General features: G+C 35.0%; 1 protein-coding gene across 14 annotated transcripts in view; it reads left to right on the top strand.

Annotated features, from left to right (window-relative positions):
- LOC146762588 (intersectin-1-like) overlaps positions 1 to 9,414 on the top strand; it is a 69,497-nt gene extending 60,083 nt beyond the window's left edge. For 9 of the 14 annotated variants that reach the window (XM_085528582.1, XM_085528605.1, XM_085528625.1 and 6 more), the window contains 3 exons: positions 6,510 to 6,631; positions 7,706 to 7,935; positions 9,247 to 9,414. In XM_085528582.1, coding sequence (XP_085384708.1) covers positions 6,510 to 6,631; positions 7,706 to 7,935; positions 9,247 to 9,410 — 516 coding nt within the window. In that variant the 3' untranslated portion in view covers positions 9,411 to 9,414. Of the gene's footprint in view, positions 1 to 1,892; positions 2,044 to 6,509; positions 6,632 to 7,705; positions 7,936 to 9,246 lie in introns of those variants that run through there. The other 5 variants (XM_085528614.1, XM_085528618.1, XM_085528637.1 and 2 more) reach the window with 3 other exon arrangements.
- Positions 9,415 to 16,299: the final 6,885 nt, after the last annotated feature.

A 16,299-nucleotide genomic window follows, 5' to 3' on the forward strand; every position in this document is an offset into this window, starting at 1 on the left:
GAATTATCTTGTATGTTTAAAAGTGATAGTTTTCTTCTATGATGATCTACTCTTCTGTTGTGCTCCAAAATACTGAGAGATGCACATTTGATGGGTAGCAGTTGGAACAGTGTCATTCTAATTGACACTGGCTTGTGAATCTGTTTTCTATCAAATTGGGTTGGAACTACATGATCCTTGAGGTCCCTTCCAACCCGGGTCATTCTGTGATTCTGTGAAATGATGGAGAGGCACTCGTGCTTAACTATATCCTACAACTAAATTCTGGGCTAGAAGCAGAATAATATGATACATTTTGTGAATTCTCAAAAGAGAAGTATATACTATCTTGAAGTGTTTTGCACTTACCTACTAGGAGACAGAATACTTAGTCAGAGTGCTTAAGTTAATAGAATACAGAGCCAAGATTGGAAATATGTACGCTACTGCTCTTTGAGTACAAACTATATGCCAAACTAACTTACTAGTTCTGGTGAAATGCTCAAGGGACAGTACAGTTGACAGCAACATAAAATCATAAACATTTATAATCATTATTGAGATCTATTTCTCATGTTTTGTTTATGAATAACTGTTGCATTATCTCCATTGTGAATGTATCTTTACAATACATTTCAAATTCATTCTCTTGAAACAAGCTACACTTGATCTACTGAGAGCTAATACATAAATGTGCTGAGACAGCACAACATAAAAGCAGTTTAGAGTACAGTTTATCTAGCATACCTTTACAATGATGGGGCTATAAGGTTTATTTGATACTCTAATGTATTTTTGGTTACAGGTCAACTTTTCAACACTTAGCATATACAGTGGATTGTATTGCATTTGCCTCTATGTTGCAGTTTTATTTGAATACTCAATATTGATGTTAAATCACCTTATGTTTGCTTCATGTCTTAATAGTACAAATGACAGACTAAGGGGATAAATAACTTCTGATGATAAATGATCATTTCTCATTCCAGTGAAACTGTATTCAACCCTCCAAAACAATTGATTTAAATTTCTTCTTATTAATCCTTTGCATCTCAAGTACTTGAGTTACTTCTGTTTCGAGTTACCATCTCAACTGTTTGAAATTTCCATAGGATTCATTTACACTCAAAACTTTTCTGGAGTAGAAATTATTATTAATGCTTCATAGGAGATAGATCCATGTATCGTTATTGGATATTTGTAGCTACACCAATTCAGTTTGTGCAAACTGATAGTACTTAGAATTACCTGACTTCTAGAGTGTGACTGTGGCTTTAGCCTGAAGCTACCAAGAGCACTTGTTTGGCAAAGAAATAAGTACTTTAGTTTGAAACATGAGATGTCTTTTGAAATGAGATTTGTGAAATTTTGCTGCAGAAGTCTTGAGGATTGTACTTGGCTATAAAATGAGCAGCAGTTTGTAACAAGGTTGAAAATTAGGCCACATCTTTGTATCCTTAATTAAATTATAGGAGTCTGGCTTTTTGATACTTCTAGCCTAGAAATGCATTAATTAAGTCTGATACAGATACTAGTAAAATGTACTATTTTTACTTCTAAATCTCACAATGACTAGACACTACACAGCCAAATAAAATAATTAAAGTAGTTGTTAATATGGTTTTTGTCTCCAAAGACCAAGTTATATTTCATATATTACAGAAGAATCGTATGTTTTAGAGCTTATCTAAGTTTTTGCACAAGAGAAAACAATGTTTCTGAAATATGTTAGTCTTGTTGAGAAGCCATTCTTGGTGCCTTCAAAAAGTGGTGAACAACTAGATTTAAGTTCTTAAGAATGTTCTACATTTTGTGTCATGTTCCAGTTGTTGTCAGTCCCTGTCTAGTCAGTGTGCACTGGACAAGTCTTGCATATGAATGCCTGTTTACATTTGAGCATTTCTTTCTTCCAGTCAATGGCAATGGAAGACGCAATGCTGCAGTGCCTGGCAGTTCTCCTGGGCTGCGTCAACTACTTAGACTCCTTTCTAAAGGTCTCCATGCCATACTCAGGCAGTACACAACTTTCTCAATCTGAGTGATGAACCTCCTCCAGTTATGTGCTTCACTTTTCCATAAACAGATGAGTGTGCAGTGTTTAAATAAGTTAGTATTTAATAAAAGGTGCTAACAGTAAAGCATAACCAAGGAGAAGAGTTTGTAATTTTATCTATCTAATCCTTAGTGCCTAAGAGAGAAGTGTGCCTTGATTTGCAACCTGTGCAAGGTACTAGTTAGTTATTTTTGCCTTTTGTGTATTTGACACTTCTAAGATTTGAAGTTAATTGCCTCTTTTGGTCACAATGTTCAGAATTCTTAAAAAGAAAAAACTTATATACTAAGTATTCTTACACAACACTGTAATATGGGATTCCAGGTATGAGAGAGATGACAATACTTTCTCAAATCTGCCATAGCTATGAAATGGGGTGAAAGAAGGAACTCTGTTGAGTTGCTTTGGGAGCTGTGGAATAGGGTAGAGGAGCATTTCTGTGGGGGAGCCTCAGTGAGCACAGAACTGTAGGGTTCAACAAATGCTCCAATTTGTCTCAAAAGAAGATTTGATTGAAATCCTTTATTGTAATCCTTGATGAGTGTTTTAAGCTCTCTTTCTGTCAAAAGGCAAAATTTGTGCTTAAACAATTACATTTTTAAATTTAAGGTTTTCATAGCAGTATGACTTGTCTGTATATACTTATAATTACTCTGCTGTATGAAATTTGTATTTTAACTCATATTCAATATTTTGTGAGTACCTAAATGTGGCTACTGTAACATCTCAAAATTATTTTTATACCTGTTAGTCTGTTTGTGAATTAAATTGAAGGGTAACAATTTCTCTTCGCTTTTACAATAAGGCATTTGTTGTCCTGCACACCAGAAACAAAGATAGCATCGTGATGTCTTTGGAGTTACAATGTACAATTTATACGAATTTTAAGTTGCTTGTGTTTGTACAAGATGAGTGTAGGACTGTGCTGAATATTCAGTAAATGTTTCATTCTGTTGACTGTTGAAGTGTTACTATAATTCTGTTCAGTTGATGTCCTATAGCACTGCGGTAGATGCTGATTATTTCCTCCCCCAACCACTCACTGGTACTTGGCAAAGCAACAGAGGATCTACCAGTGGCATGAAATACCAGTAAAATCTTTATTTCTTCCTAGCTGGTGCAAAGAAGATTATTTAGTAATTTTTTTACTTCCAAAATATTCCATTCAGTGCCAGCTGTAAAAGTTAGGTTGGATTTTCTTACTTGTTACAGACAGATATGTCTAACAGAGAATTCTCTTTACAAAATACTGGACTAGCATATTGGTTTAGCTGGGAAGGAATAATATGATAAAATTTCTATGGAAATCTTTATAAACTGTACTTTAAGATCCTTACTTAGCTGAGCATATATATAAAATACAAAATAAGCAAAGAAAATAATTTAATTACTTGAACCAGAATTAATGATGCTGCCTTTTGTATTACATATGATAAATTACTTGCTTCAGACAGATGTGGCTCAAAGCTAGAAATACCAGAGTTTTCTATTTGTCAGTAAAAGTGGCATATATTGTATGTTCAGTAGCGTGGTGAACTTTTATGTCTAAACTGTAGTTAGAATACAGTTTGGGCAGACCTTGCAGTTAGGCATCTAGTAGAAGTAAGTAATGTTTGGTACACAGTTGTATTGTAAATTCTGACTTTTATGTATTTGAGAGTCTAGAATGTTTTTCTGAATGGAGCAAAGTACCAATTGTTTCTGAATTAAAGGTAGATTCCTCCTGATCCTGTGAGTGTAGATGAACTGACCCATTCTTTTTGATATATAAATTTCTTGTTAAGTAAACAAAGCTCATGTATTTGCATCTAGGTTGTCACATTAACAACATTAGTGATTTTTTGTTTTAACTGTGACAGCCCTCACACTCTTCAAGAATTTTGGTTTCTCTTCCCTTGCTTGGTGATTATTCCTATTTAATTGCTTGAACAGCAGAGATTGAAAAAAAAGATGCAGAGGGAAGAAAAAACTAGAAAGTGCTATCACCTATATAGCTTTTGCAAGTGACAGGTTCTTTGCAGTGTTACCATGTTAGAGCTGTTCAGCTACCTCAGTTTTTTCTGTTCAGTAGCAACAGGAGGATTTTTTTTTTTTTGTCTCGTCGACTAGGACTCAGAAACTTGAGCTTCTTGGCATGCGGAGATCAGGACAGCAGAGGGAATGAATGTGAAGGAAGACAACAACAAATAGAATAACAAAAGATTTCTGAACTAAAGACTGTGCTACAATTTAATAAAAATTTAAACTTAGGAGACAGAAACCTGTGCTTTGGATAGCAGTCTTTTTAACCAGAAAAGAGAGGCATCTAGTTGAAAATCACAAGTACTACTCAAGATACTTGATACTTCCGAGCAATAGCATTCTAAACTTCATGAGCTTTGTAAATATTTCATTTTGCACGTGTGAAGACTTCTGTAATCTGCCAAACACTGTTGAAAGCAGTTTTTAACATGGCAAACTGAAATCAGATGAGTGATGTCTCTTGTTCCCTGCTTAATCTGTGCCTTCCCATATAATTTCCAGCCAGCAGCTCCTACAAGGGGCAGGCAGGGCAAGCAGATGGTGGCAGCACATCAGGCCCAGACAGAAAGAAAGACATGCTGGTAATTTCCTGAGAAAACCTCAAGAGGTTCTGGCACAGTTGCCCAGAGAAGCTGTGGTGCCCCATCCCTGGAGTTGCTCAAGTCCAGGTTGGATGGGGCCCTAGGCAGCCTGAGCTGGTGGGGGGTAGTCCTGCCCATGGCTGGGGTTATGGCAGTGTGGGCTTTGTGGCCCCTTCCAGCCCAAACCACTCTGTGATTCTGTGAAACTGTGCCATTTTTTAATCTATGACCTTTCAGATTAATGCTTGTAAAGCATTTTACTGCCAGTGCTTTTATGGCTGTGTATTTTGTCCTTTGCACTTGTACGTATGTACTTTTTAAATACAAATACAGGTTCAGGTGGTCATATAATGAGGACAGTGTCTGTGATTCCTCCAGATAAATTAATTGGAAACAAGGGTCAAATCCCTTGTACCTCAGAGTAAGTTTAGCAGCATGTAGGAAGCTGATATAATATAAAACTTATAATAAGTTATTGGAGATGATCTCTTACTGTAGTTAACACTACAGAAAAGTCTGGTGCAAAGCACATCTAGCTGGAGGAGCAGTTGTCCAAATGTGCATTTGCTGCAATATGCTGATGGCTTTATTTTCTCATTGTTCCATGTGGGCCAAATACTACAAGCCCATTATCTTGAATATTGCTAATACTTTTCTGTTTTAGAATTCCCTTTCCTTAGTCCAAAGTAGGGCTATGCGTGAAAGTTTTTATCCGTAGATATTCAGGGTTTAAAAATTTTCCCAAAGGCACTATCCTGCCTGAATAATTCTGGTGATTTCACAAGAGCAGTTTATTTTATACTCTGCAATATCTGTTCTAGATCCTAACTTTTGGCTAAGCTTGCGTGTAACTATGGAAAATAATGAGGATCATAAAATGTAGTATTGCCCAAGTTATCTCTGTATTTCAGTAAGTTTCATGGCCCTAGCAGAGATTTAAGTAGAACTTGTATAGGAACTGATTATCTCTTTAATTATGCTGAACTCAGTTTTCATTGAATTTATAGTTGAGTGTCAGGAAGAAAATGGGGCTGAAAGCTGTAACACGAAGTTCAGCTTCACTTTTTAAAAACTTTGATCCGTATGTCAGAAGTGTTTTAGTACCTTGCAGAGGTCATCTGTTACTCCTCTTAATAATGTAGATTGTTTGACTGGATCTTAAAATTTGATGTTGCACAGTGCAATCTTTAAGCACTAATGCATGGATTTATTACACTATCTTGCACAAATTTTAGGCACCATCTAAATTCAGTCTGTAAATAAAATATTAACTTTCAACTTTTTAAACTAAGAAGCTGTAAGTAATTTTGTGAGATTAATTCACTTTTAGCATCTTGGCCCTTTAAATGAAACACTTGAAGTCTTCATCTGTGAATTTCTGAAAAAAGTCCACACTACTTTCAAGATAAACTATTTTAATGCTTGAGTAAGTGAAGATGAAGCTTTGTAGGAGACAAGAACTCAACAAACCTGCTTACTGTCAGTTGTATATTTCAATAAAAACAGGCATTATTAAGCTGTGGATTTAGAAACAATTAGCCTGTTGCAGACATTTTCTGCATATTTAGTGTGTCTGTATGAAACCCTGTCAAACTTTTGTCCACTTATTAAAGCCACATTTTAGTTAAGTCTGACTTGTTTCTTAATTCTTCACCGTCTTGGCTAGTATTGGTAAAAGCTAGGAGAATATCAAATGTTTTATAGTCCTTTGAAATGTACCTTAGATATCTACCAATGCGTTTGGCATTACTGGAAGTTTGAAGAGATATCCAACATTTGTAATTTTTGTTACCTTGCAATGAAAATGTATGAGGCCATTGATTATGATTAATATAACATATGTTTACATATTCTTTGCTTTTTTTTGTGTCTAGGAGCTGAGAGAAATACACAACAAACAGCAGCTTCAGAAACAAAAGAACTTGGAAGCTGAGAGGCTGAAACAGAAAGAGCAAGAGAGGAAGACAGAACTGGAAAAGCAAAAAGAAGCTCAAAGGTAGCAAAGTGCTCTAGTTTATGCCCTTTCTGCAGGGGTGTTGGAGTACAAATCATTTGGAAAAAAAGTCAAAGAAACTTCATATTTCCCAGAGCGTAATCTGATCTTAAGTAGTATATCACTAAATGGCAAAAATATCTGAGACCAAGATCAGGTTTCAGTTCAGTGCAGATGGCTTGTTTTGAAATCAGGAGAATCTTTTTATTTATCCTTGAATGAATTGCATGTTGTGGAGGTGATCTACATCTGACTGTGACTTTTAACTGTTGCATACGTACAGATTTCAGCAGCATTACTTAAAGATACTTCTATGTGTAAGGACATAGCTAACATTTTCTTGCTAAGCACTAGGAGTAGTTTTTGAATGAATTGTAATGTATTTACTTTAAGTGAATGGCTTATAAGCTAGTGACTACTTTTATTCCGACATAATTTATCTGTAGCTGCTTCATTCCATTTTTAGCAGTTTAGAGTTTTTTTAAGCTATTCTAAACCATAGAGATCTTTTTGAAGCACTCCTAAAGTTAATTAGCTTCAGTAAGTCTAATTCCTTGCAGACTCGTATGACTGTGGGAATAATATACAGTTGTGAGGAAAAAACAAATATGTTAGATGTGTTTTTCTCTTCCTACATTCAGCTCCAAAACACAACAGGTTTTTCATTTCTTACTGTATGCTGAGGTTGCTCTGTAACTTTTAGGATTCTATGGAATTATCATCTGGAGGCGTAGACTTTAAATATGAGTCTTATTGAAATTGGTTTTTAAATGCAAAGACAAAGCAACTCAAAGTAATAGAGTCCTGTGGCCACTAGTAGTTTACACAGAAGGATGTTCTCTCACTTGGCTGAGAGTCATAGCTCTTTCTTTAAGAATTCATACGTTCTTCTTTGCCTTTTAGGAGTAACTGTTAGAAAATGTGGTAGGGTGCTTGCTAATTCACCAAAATAAAATTATCAGATCTGGCAGGATACAGGAAAGCCATAAGGAGTACACTTTTTATTGTCAATTATGTACATGGACAATCTCTGATATTTTGTTTGACGAACTTATAGATGTTTTTCTTATCCAACAGGAGAATCCAGGATCGGGATAAACAGCGACTAGATCGAGTGCAACAAGAGGAAGAACCTCAATGGCAAAAAAAAAATCAAGAAGATGACAAGCAAAAAAGGGAAGAAATAGTCAAGAAGAAGGAAAGTGAGGATAAGGGGAAGCAGGAAATCCAAGAGAAACCGAGTAAGCTTTTCCAACCACATCAAGAACCAGTTAAGCCAGCTGTCCAGGCTCCATGGTCAAATGCAGGTAGAGGAAAAACTCAAAAAATACTCTTGCACATACCTCACTGAAAATTTGTTTTTGTCTTCTCACATAATACAGGAAAATATTATGTTCCAAGATTGGGTTGCTCATTTTATTGAAGTAAATAATGTATGATTTGAGCTTTAGACTCCAAAAATTTGTTCACTTTTAGTCTTCAGCATTCACCTTAAAAATAAGGTGTTAAGCAGATAGAATAAAATGTACTTGATGAGATTCACAGTGCAAACTTAGGGGAGAATCTTAGCTGTATGTTTGTGTAAAATCCTGCTATAAGGTGCAGGATTCTGCTATCTATATAAAAACTACTACAACGCTTCTCATTACAAATCTTGTATTGATGTGAATTTTTTATAGTGTCATACAGTTACCTTTTCTTCTCCTCACCATGCATGTTGCTTACTGAAGAAATTGCCTGAAGTCTATGATAGAATCTCCTTTCTTCTGCTATGCACTTGACCACTTTCAGCTGAGAGCTTTTTTCGGTATTATAACCTGATTTTTTGCCCATATTTGGAATCATGGTACACTGTTGAGTAGCTTTGATAATTGTGCATGATAATTAATTGGGAATGTACTATTTGTTTAAATAGTTGATCAGAGGACTGCATAAAAGGGAAAATGCCTTCTGACTTTTAGCTGTAATCTAGCATTTATCAATTATATCCATTTGCTTGATATTATTTGTACAGGGCACTTCTATGACAAAGTAGTCAGAATAGGAACTGCATTATACAGGAGAAATGTAGCTTATCTGTTTATTCTTTTCACTAATAATGCATCTGTAATACAGCATGTGATTTTTAGAGCACCATCTGTAAGTGACCTCTTTTCAGCTAATCCATGTGTATTAGAACATTTTGAAACATCTCTTTTGAAACTATATTCAGGCTGCAACTGAGGCTGCTAAATAAGCTGGCTCTAAAGCTATTTGGGATACCACTGTTGCATTACTGTTTGAATTGAACCAATAGGTTAGTGATCAGACTTAACTTACAGTGAAGCATTTGATAAGTCATGTGTTGCACTCTAAGTACACAATTATTTTTGTAAAAATAGTTGCATATCTCATAAAAGTTAAAATACAGTAATTTTTTACATGATGTTAAGAAGAGAGAACAGTGTAAGCTATATTTAAAATCACTAATTTTCCTATTTCCTCTCATATAAAAAGAGGATAATATACAACGTAAGGTACGTTTGTTTATTTGTTTATTCAATTTTACCATTATTTTTCAATTATGGAAAAATAATGTGGTTTTCTGTTTGTATCTGTGTTTTTTTTTATTTGCTCAGGAAAAGCTCCACTAACAATTTCTTCTCAGGAGGATGTGAAAATAGTGTATTATAGAGCCCTCTATCCTTTTGAATCAAGAAGCCATGATGAAATCAGTATTCAGCCTGGCGACATAGTCATGGTAAGAACAGACTGTGATAGAATTGCTTCAAAAAATACTTAACGTTTTGCACTTGTATGAGAAAAATTACATATGGCAAGACTTTTTATTTTTTAATTTTTTTTTTTTTTTAAATTTGAGAAACATATTTTAGTGAATACCAAAGTAAACAGGTTGTGACACAGTAAATTCTTAATTATAGAGAGCTTCTTAAAGTTCACTGTATTGTAAAACTGAAAGATAATCTATGAGTAGATTGTACTAATTTTAATATGCTGAGCTGTGTATGTCTGAGATGCAGAGGTTTTGAAAAGTTTCCTGTACATGGTGAAAAGTTTCTTGTCTTCCAGAGTACCTAGGAAATACAATCACTGTTATTTTCAAATGAGAGACTGGTTGCTAGAGGTTAAATAAAAAACTGACTTTGATAAATAAAGGGTGTTTCTAATAGGAATATATATATATTCCTATATTAATATAGGAGTAGTACAAGAGCAGTGTTAAGAAAAAATAATGTAAAATTTTGTTTTTATTAAGAGAATGTGTTGTCCGGGGTAGTAGAAAATGAAACAATTACACTAAAGTACAGGATGACTGCACTTCTGTCATGATCCCAGCAGCATTGATATGGTCTTTATATTGTAGTGATACTTCTCTAAAAGTACTGGAATTTTTCTACAACTCTTTGGTCATAATTTTTGACTTAATGATCTAATTTAGTTGTAATTTTGAAGTGTATAATTTACTCTGTTCTTTCATGAGGCTGTTTTACATTTATTCTCAAGAGAATGTGAAGTAGATAAAATATCACTTCTAAAAGAAATGGAAACTTGAAAATGTAAAAATTTCCTTGCAGGCGTGTTGACACTGAAGCATTTCCATTCATTTTTTAAGAGTAGACAAGATACTGGAACATAATCTACCTACAAGCCTATAACTGTCATATTAAACTTCAAATTCTTGAAAGTTGTTTTCTGCTTGTATGCATAATTGCATTTTAAAATTGCAGTTCTGGTGTTAGTGGCTAGAGTTATGGAAATTGTATTAATAATAAGAAATTGCTAGTATGACCTTTGCATGCATATGTCTGTTCATAATGAAAATACCAGCCGTAACAAATGGTATGTTGCTCACTTTGGGAAGGTGTGTTCATTATAGTGTTCCACACCAAAAAAAAAACACCTTTTTTAGGACCTATTGTATTTTAGCACAGTAATAATGAATTTCAGAATAAAATACACCTTGTAGTCTGTCCTAATGGTATCCCTAATGGAAATGCATCTATTCTGCATCGATGAGCCCTCACCTCTCAGCCTTTTGCTGTGCCGCAGTGAAATATTTGTGACATTAGAATCTGTTTTTGGAAAGTAATCCTAGATTAGTAGCAGTACTGCATGACTTACAAAGTGGACCAACCCCATTCTGAATAATAATCCAGTTTTTATTGCTCTTCGTCAATAAATAGTATAGGTCAGTATGTTATTAAGTTAGAGAGGATGTGGGTACATGCGTGTCTTTAGGCTCTTGCAAATTATCTTTCTTTGTAGGAAATAGATTGTTGCCTAGTCATATAAGTAAATGTTTGGTTTTGTTTGTTTGTTTTTCTTGAGGAAGAGTGATCACCACGAGGTAGAATAACAGGGAAATACAATTTTGCCAAAATAAAGATTTAGGGGTAATTTGAGTTTTCTTGTATATTGTTTTGGACTTCAACTTACTCCAGAAGATATTCTCTACCTCTCAGTTTTCTTTAATTAACATCCATTTAACAATAATTAAACCTGATGATTGATTCTTGTGAGATTTATCTCCTGCTTTGCAGTAATTGCTTAAATGGGCTACTCTTAGAAAATTGATGTAAGATGCTTCTGTGAAATGTGTTATAATTCTGCCTTGCTTTAAATCATTGCTTTCCTGATGGAGGTTAAAAGGGAATGGGTAAGTGTGCTATGTGGCTGTTAGGAAGTGTACTCAATTTATTCATGTTCATAAATCAAGATTCTGTTACCATGTAGTTTACTTGTTTTTTTTTAATTTATGTAGGAGTAAAATAACAAATCAGCCCACATTGTCAAAAGTAATTTAAGTGCCATGAACTAGAACTTACTTTTGATAATGGGCATTCAGACTCCTAGACTCTGTCCTTCAGTGTTTGTCATGTTATGTGGTTCCATGAGGTTCAAGTCAGTTATGTTTATTGGAAAATAGTAATTTACAAGCTTACATGTTAAAGTGCATCTGATTTCTCATTTATGACATAAATGCGGCTCTGTAGTTACACTGACCTGTGCAGTTAGGAGATTAATGTGTTCAACAAAACAAACATGAGTTTAGAGTTCAGACACAGTTACTCTAAATGCAGTGTAGAATAACTGTGTTCTAATATGGGCAAATTTAACATTTCCCCATTTTAGTGCTGTAAGTGGCCTTGTCTGTGTGAGCTTATGAAGTCATGTGCTGTACCTGTATATTAAATACAGGAGATTTCAACCAAACTGTCACTGTTAGGAGTAAATAATCCAGCTGAAGCATATGAAAACCAGGCATAAACCCTGGATTTAAAGGGGACTGCAGAATTCTTTATGTCAGAATGACTTGGGGCTTTAATAGGTGTACAGCTTGTAAATAGCTTTTTACAGCAGCGTAATACACTTTTACACTGTGTGTGAATGTTGAGGTCTGTCTTGGTGAAAATGAGGAGGAGGAGAGTTCAGTCTGAAAGTATTTGTAAAAGTAAAGATAAGAAGAGCTTTCTTCTGCTTTGCTTTTGAGTATGTATGTTAGCTATTAGTAGGACCAGTGTGTCTTGTGACATGGTTCAGAGAATTTGTGAGGTTTGGGCTGTATTTTTTTTTAAATCCACTTTTTCATTAAAGGACATTTGTATTTTAACTTGAATTTCTATTTTCCCAGCTTCTTACATTTTAAGGTCTGTTAAATACTCTCTCTCTCTGTAAGACTGTGACTCCTTTCACTATGTAGATTGATTTGTAACCCTAATTATAACTTAAACAAGTATTTTCTGCTCTGAGAAAGCCACGCTTGGTTCAGGGCTCTGTCTACTCAAGAACTTAGGTTTCTATTATGTATACAATGTATGGAATTCATCTCCTTTGGAGGGCTTTCTGATAAATACAGGTTCTGCTGGCATTTGCTTCTGTTGGGCTCCATTTTGGGGCAAATGAATAGATTCTGTTGTTACAGATACTCTTTGATATAATTCAGCCTTAATTCAGTGAAATACAGTTGAATTATTGAGTAACTGAACTGCAGTGGCCCAGATAGCAGAATGTATGTTAAATAGAAAGTTCATAGAAGAAGCTTAAATGGGAGGACTAGAACAATTTCATAATGCTAGTTTGTTGTCAGTTTTTTTAGTTGTTGATTGTGAAAATTAGAATGACTGTTCTTTGTATTGGACACATAGGCAGCCTTGTTGTGTTAGATACTGTGTAGGCGTAGTCAACATATGGCCTCTGGCAGGCAAAGCTTAAATTCAGATTTATAGTAAGAATTCCAGTGTTCTCTGAGTATCCAGATCAAAAGCTTACAGATGAAATAGAGTTAAAATGATGATTTAATGGGTAGATAGTTTAACAAAATGAACTATGCTTAGCTTTCATTAAATAGCTTTTTGAGACTTAGGGTTTGACTTCATATGTAGTGCAAATCACTGCTGTAAAATAAAACTTCTCTTTTTATGTACATGGATACACAAGCCAGTTCAAAGTAGGCTACTGCAAAGCCAATCCTTTTGTTAAGAGGGAAGTTAACTGTACCCAGTGCTTCTGCTGCTGATTGTTGTATTGCTGTTACTTCTGTCACTTGTTGTGTTCAGCCATCGGGAATGAGAAAAAATTCTGTGTCTCTGAAGTACAATTGAGTAAATTAAACGTATGCACATGTTTCTTCTATTCATTGTTCGGATGTACGTTCACATTCTAGTTGTATTTTGCAAAAAATAATCCGGAATAAAGTTTCTTGTAGGGATTTGGGATGGTGAGTATAAAAATAGAAGGTGATCGGAACAAATTAATATGAAAAGCATACAAAGGAATTTATTTAAAGTACTAGTATTGTGCAACAAATGTAGATCACAGTGGGTTTTTTTTGTGTTTACTGTGATTTGTCTCAAAGATGCCACTTTCTGAAGACCATGGTGACACATTTTTGGTCTTTCAGTACCGATTCTTTTGTGTATTAGTGATTCTAGTTACAGCCTGAGGAACTGAATGTAGGAACTGTGTATTTATTGTTACTGTTTAAGGTTATTCAACTCTGCATTGGGTGCTGATGGTCCATGTATCCCTTACTGTCCCAAGATTCATCTCTTCTGTGACCTTCCATCACTCATATTGCTGCGCTAACAAATCCTATTCAGCACTGCAGCGGAAATTATGCTCTGCACTGCAGTAAAACCACATTGAACTGGCCAAGCATGTACTCCATTTCTGGTTTTACTTTCAGTTAATAGGGACTGAGACAGAAGATAAGTGCAACAAAAAGCAGAAATAATGGATTGTTTTGCACCAAAAGAGGAGTGTGGGCTGCAAATTACAGAAATAGGCAGTCAAAGAGTCAGCACAGGATATAAAGCAAAGCAATCTCTCTAGTTCTAAGGAGTGATCCAGGAACAATCAGAGGTTTTGCTGCTTCAGCTGGAGTCATTTCTATGCAAATAATGTTCCATCTCTTGGTCTGGAGTGACTCATTTACACCATTGCCACAAATAATTTCTCCACACAAACAGAATAATAGATAGGTGCATTTCCAACTGTTGAAGCAACCAGTTCTAAGGTAGTGCCATGTGCCGTTGTAGGATATCATCATACGTCATCATATTCTGAAAACTCCTATGACTGAAATGAATTTCTGATTCCTTAGCTAATGTGGCATACTGTTAACAACAAATCCCTTATGTTAGTAATGGGTGCTTAGGAAGGAGGGTGAGGAAGTTTTGAATTAGGGATTTAAGCATCTTTCACCAATTGCTATATTGGTAACTGCAACAGTAAACATTGACTTATGCTCTCATTATAAACTTTTATGTGTTTTAAAATACTGTTTGCTACTGGCCTAAACAGATGAGAGAAGTTCTTGTCTGTGTAGAGCTGATCATGTGACTTTTCATTACTGGCCTGGCTTTACTGCCGACTTGAACATTGCTTGCGAATCTGCAGCAGATAAATGTATGGTGTTGACCTGCCGAAGGAACAAACCTTGTTTGTATGTAAACATTTGCTTAAAACCCTTGAAACTGAAATTCCACTGGAGTACCAAAGAGAGGTTGGATAGCTAGATTCCCAAATTTACTGTAATTATTACTTAATGTAATGACTGCCTTTTTTTCTTTTTAAAAATGTCTGCAGCCTCCAGATATTGCATTAGTGTTTAGCTACCATATCAACTCATTAATTAAGAGGAGGGGTAGCAATGGTGCGTTATTTTTCTTCTGCAATACTTGATTACCGTGGAATTGTTTCATATAAGTATGTTAGAAAATATGTCACTTGTTTTGAATTTGTTTGCTGGATGCTGATGATAAAATGCTGTTTCTGTTGGATTTTCTGCAAAAGGAAATTTAGAAAAAAACTTTACAACTGTTTTCAACCAGAGACAGCAATGCACAATGGTCTTCTCCAGAACTAGTATCTCCAAGTCTGGTGTGTTGTGACAGGCTTTCAAGCATCTGTTTAAAAAACTTATATATTAGTGGCTTATATATTAGTGCCAAAATGAAACCTTTCTTTCTTTCTTTCTTTCTTTCTTTCTTTCTTTCTTTCTTTCTTTCTTTCTTTCTTTCTTTCTTTCTTTCTTTCTTTCTTTCTTTCTTTCTTTCTTTCTTTCTTTCTTTCTTTCTTTCTTTCTTTCTTTCTTTCTTTCTTTCTTTCTTTCTTTCTTTCTTTCTTTCTTTCTTTCTTTCTTTCTTTCTTTCTTTCTTCTTCCTTTCTTCCTTTCTTCCTTTCTTCCTTTCTTCCTTTCTTCCTTTCTTCCTTTCTTCCTTTCTTCCTTTCTTCCTTTCTTCCTTTCTTCCTTTCTTCCTTTCTTCCTTTCTTCCTTTCTTCCTTTCTTCCTTTCTTCCTTTCTTCCTTTCTTCCTTTCTTCCTTTCTTCCTTTCTTCCTTTCTTCCTTTCTTCCTTTCTTCCTTTCTTCCTTTCTTCCTTTCTTCCTTTCTTCCTTTCTTCCTTTCTTCCTTTCTTCCTTTCTTCCTTTCTTCCTTTCTTCCTTTCTTCCTTTCTTCCTTTCTTCCTTTCTTCCTTTCTTCCTTTCTTCCTTTCTTCCTTTCTTCCTTTCTTCCTTTCTTCCTTTCTTCCTTTCTTCCTTTCTTCCTTTCTTCCTTTCTTCCTTTCTTCCTTTCTTCCTTTCTTCCTTTCTTCCTTTCTTCCTTTCTTCCTTTCTTCCTTTCTTCCTTTCTTCCTTTCTTCCTTTCTTCCTTTCTTCCTTTCTTCCTTTCTTCCTTTCTTCCTTTCTTCCTTTCTTCCTTTCTTCCTTTCTTCCTTTCTTCCTTTCTTCCTTTCTTCCTTTCTTCCTTTCTTCCTTTCTTCCTTTCTTCCTTTCTTCCTTTCTTCCTTTCTTCCTTTCTTCCTTTCTTCCTTTCTTCCTTTCTTCCTTTCTTCCTTTCTTCCTTTCTTCCTTTCTTCCTTTCTTCCTTTCTTCCTTTCTTCCTTTCTTCCTTTCTTCCTTTCTTCCTTTCTTCCTTTCTTCCTTTCTTCCTTTCTTCCTTTCTTCCTTTCTTCCTTTCTTCCTTTCTTCCTTTCTTTCCTTTCTTCCCTTTCTTCCTTTCTTCCTTTCTTCCTTTCTTCCTTTCTTCCTTTCTTCCTTTCTTCCTTTCTTCCTTTCTTCCTTTCTTCCTTTCTTCCTTTCTTCCTTTCTTCCTTTCTTCCTTTCTTCCTTTCTTCCTTTCTTCCTTTCTTCCTTTCTTCCTTTCTCCTTTCTTCCTTTCTTCCTTTCT

The sequence above is a fragment of the Coturnix japonica genome, chromosome 1, assembly GCF_054131305.1.
Source record: "Coturnix japonica strain WE chromosome 1, WE-NBRP24, whole genome shotgun sequence".
Lineage (NCBI taxonomy): Eukaryota > Metazoa > Chordata > Aves > Galliformes > Phasianidae > Coturnix > Coturnix japonica.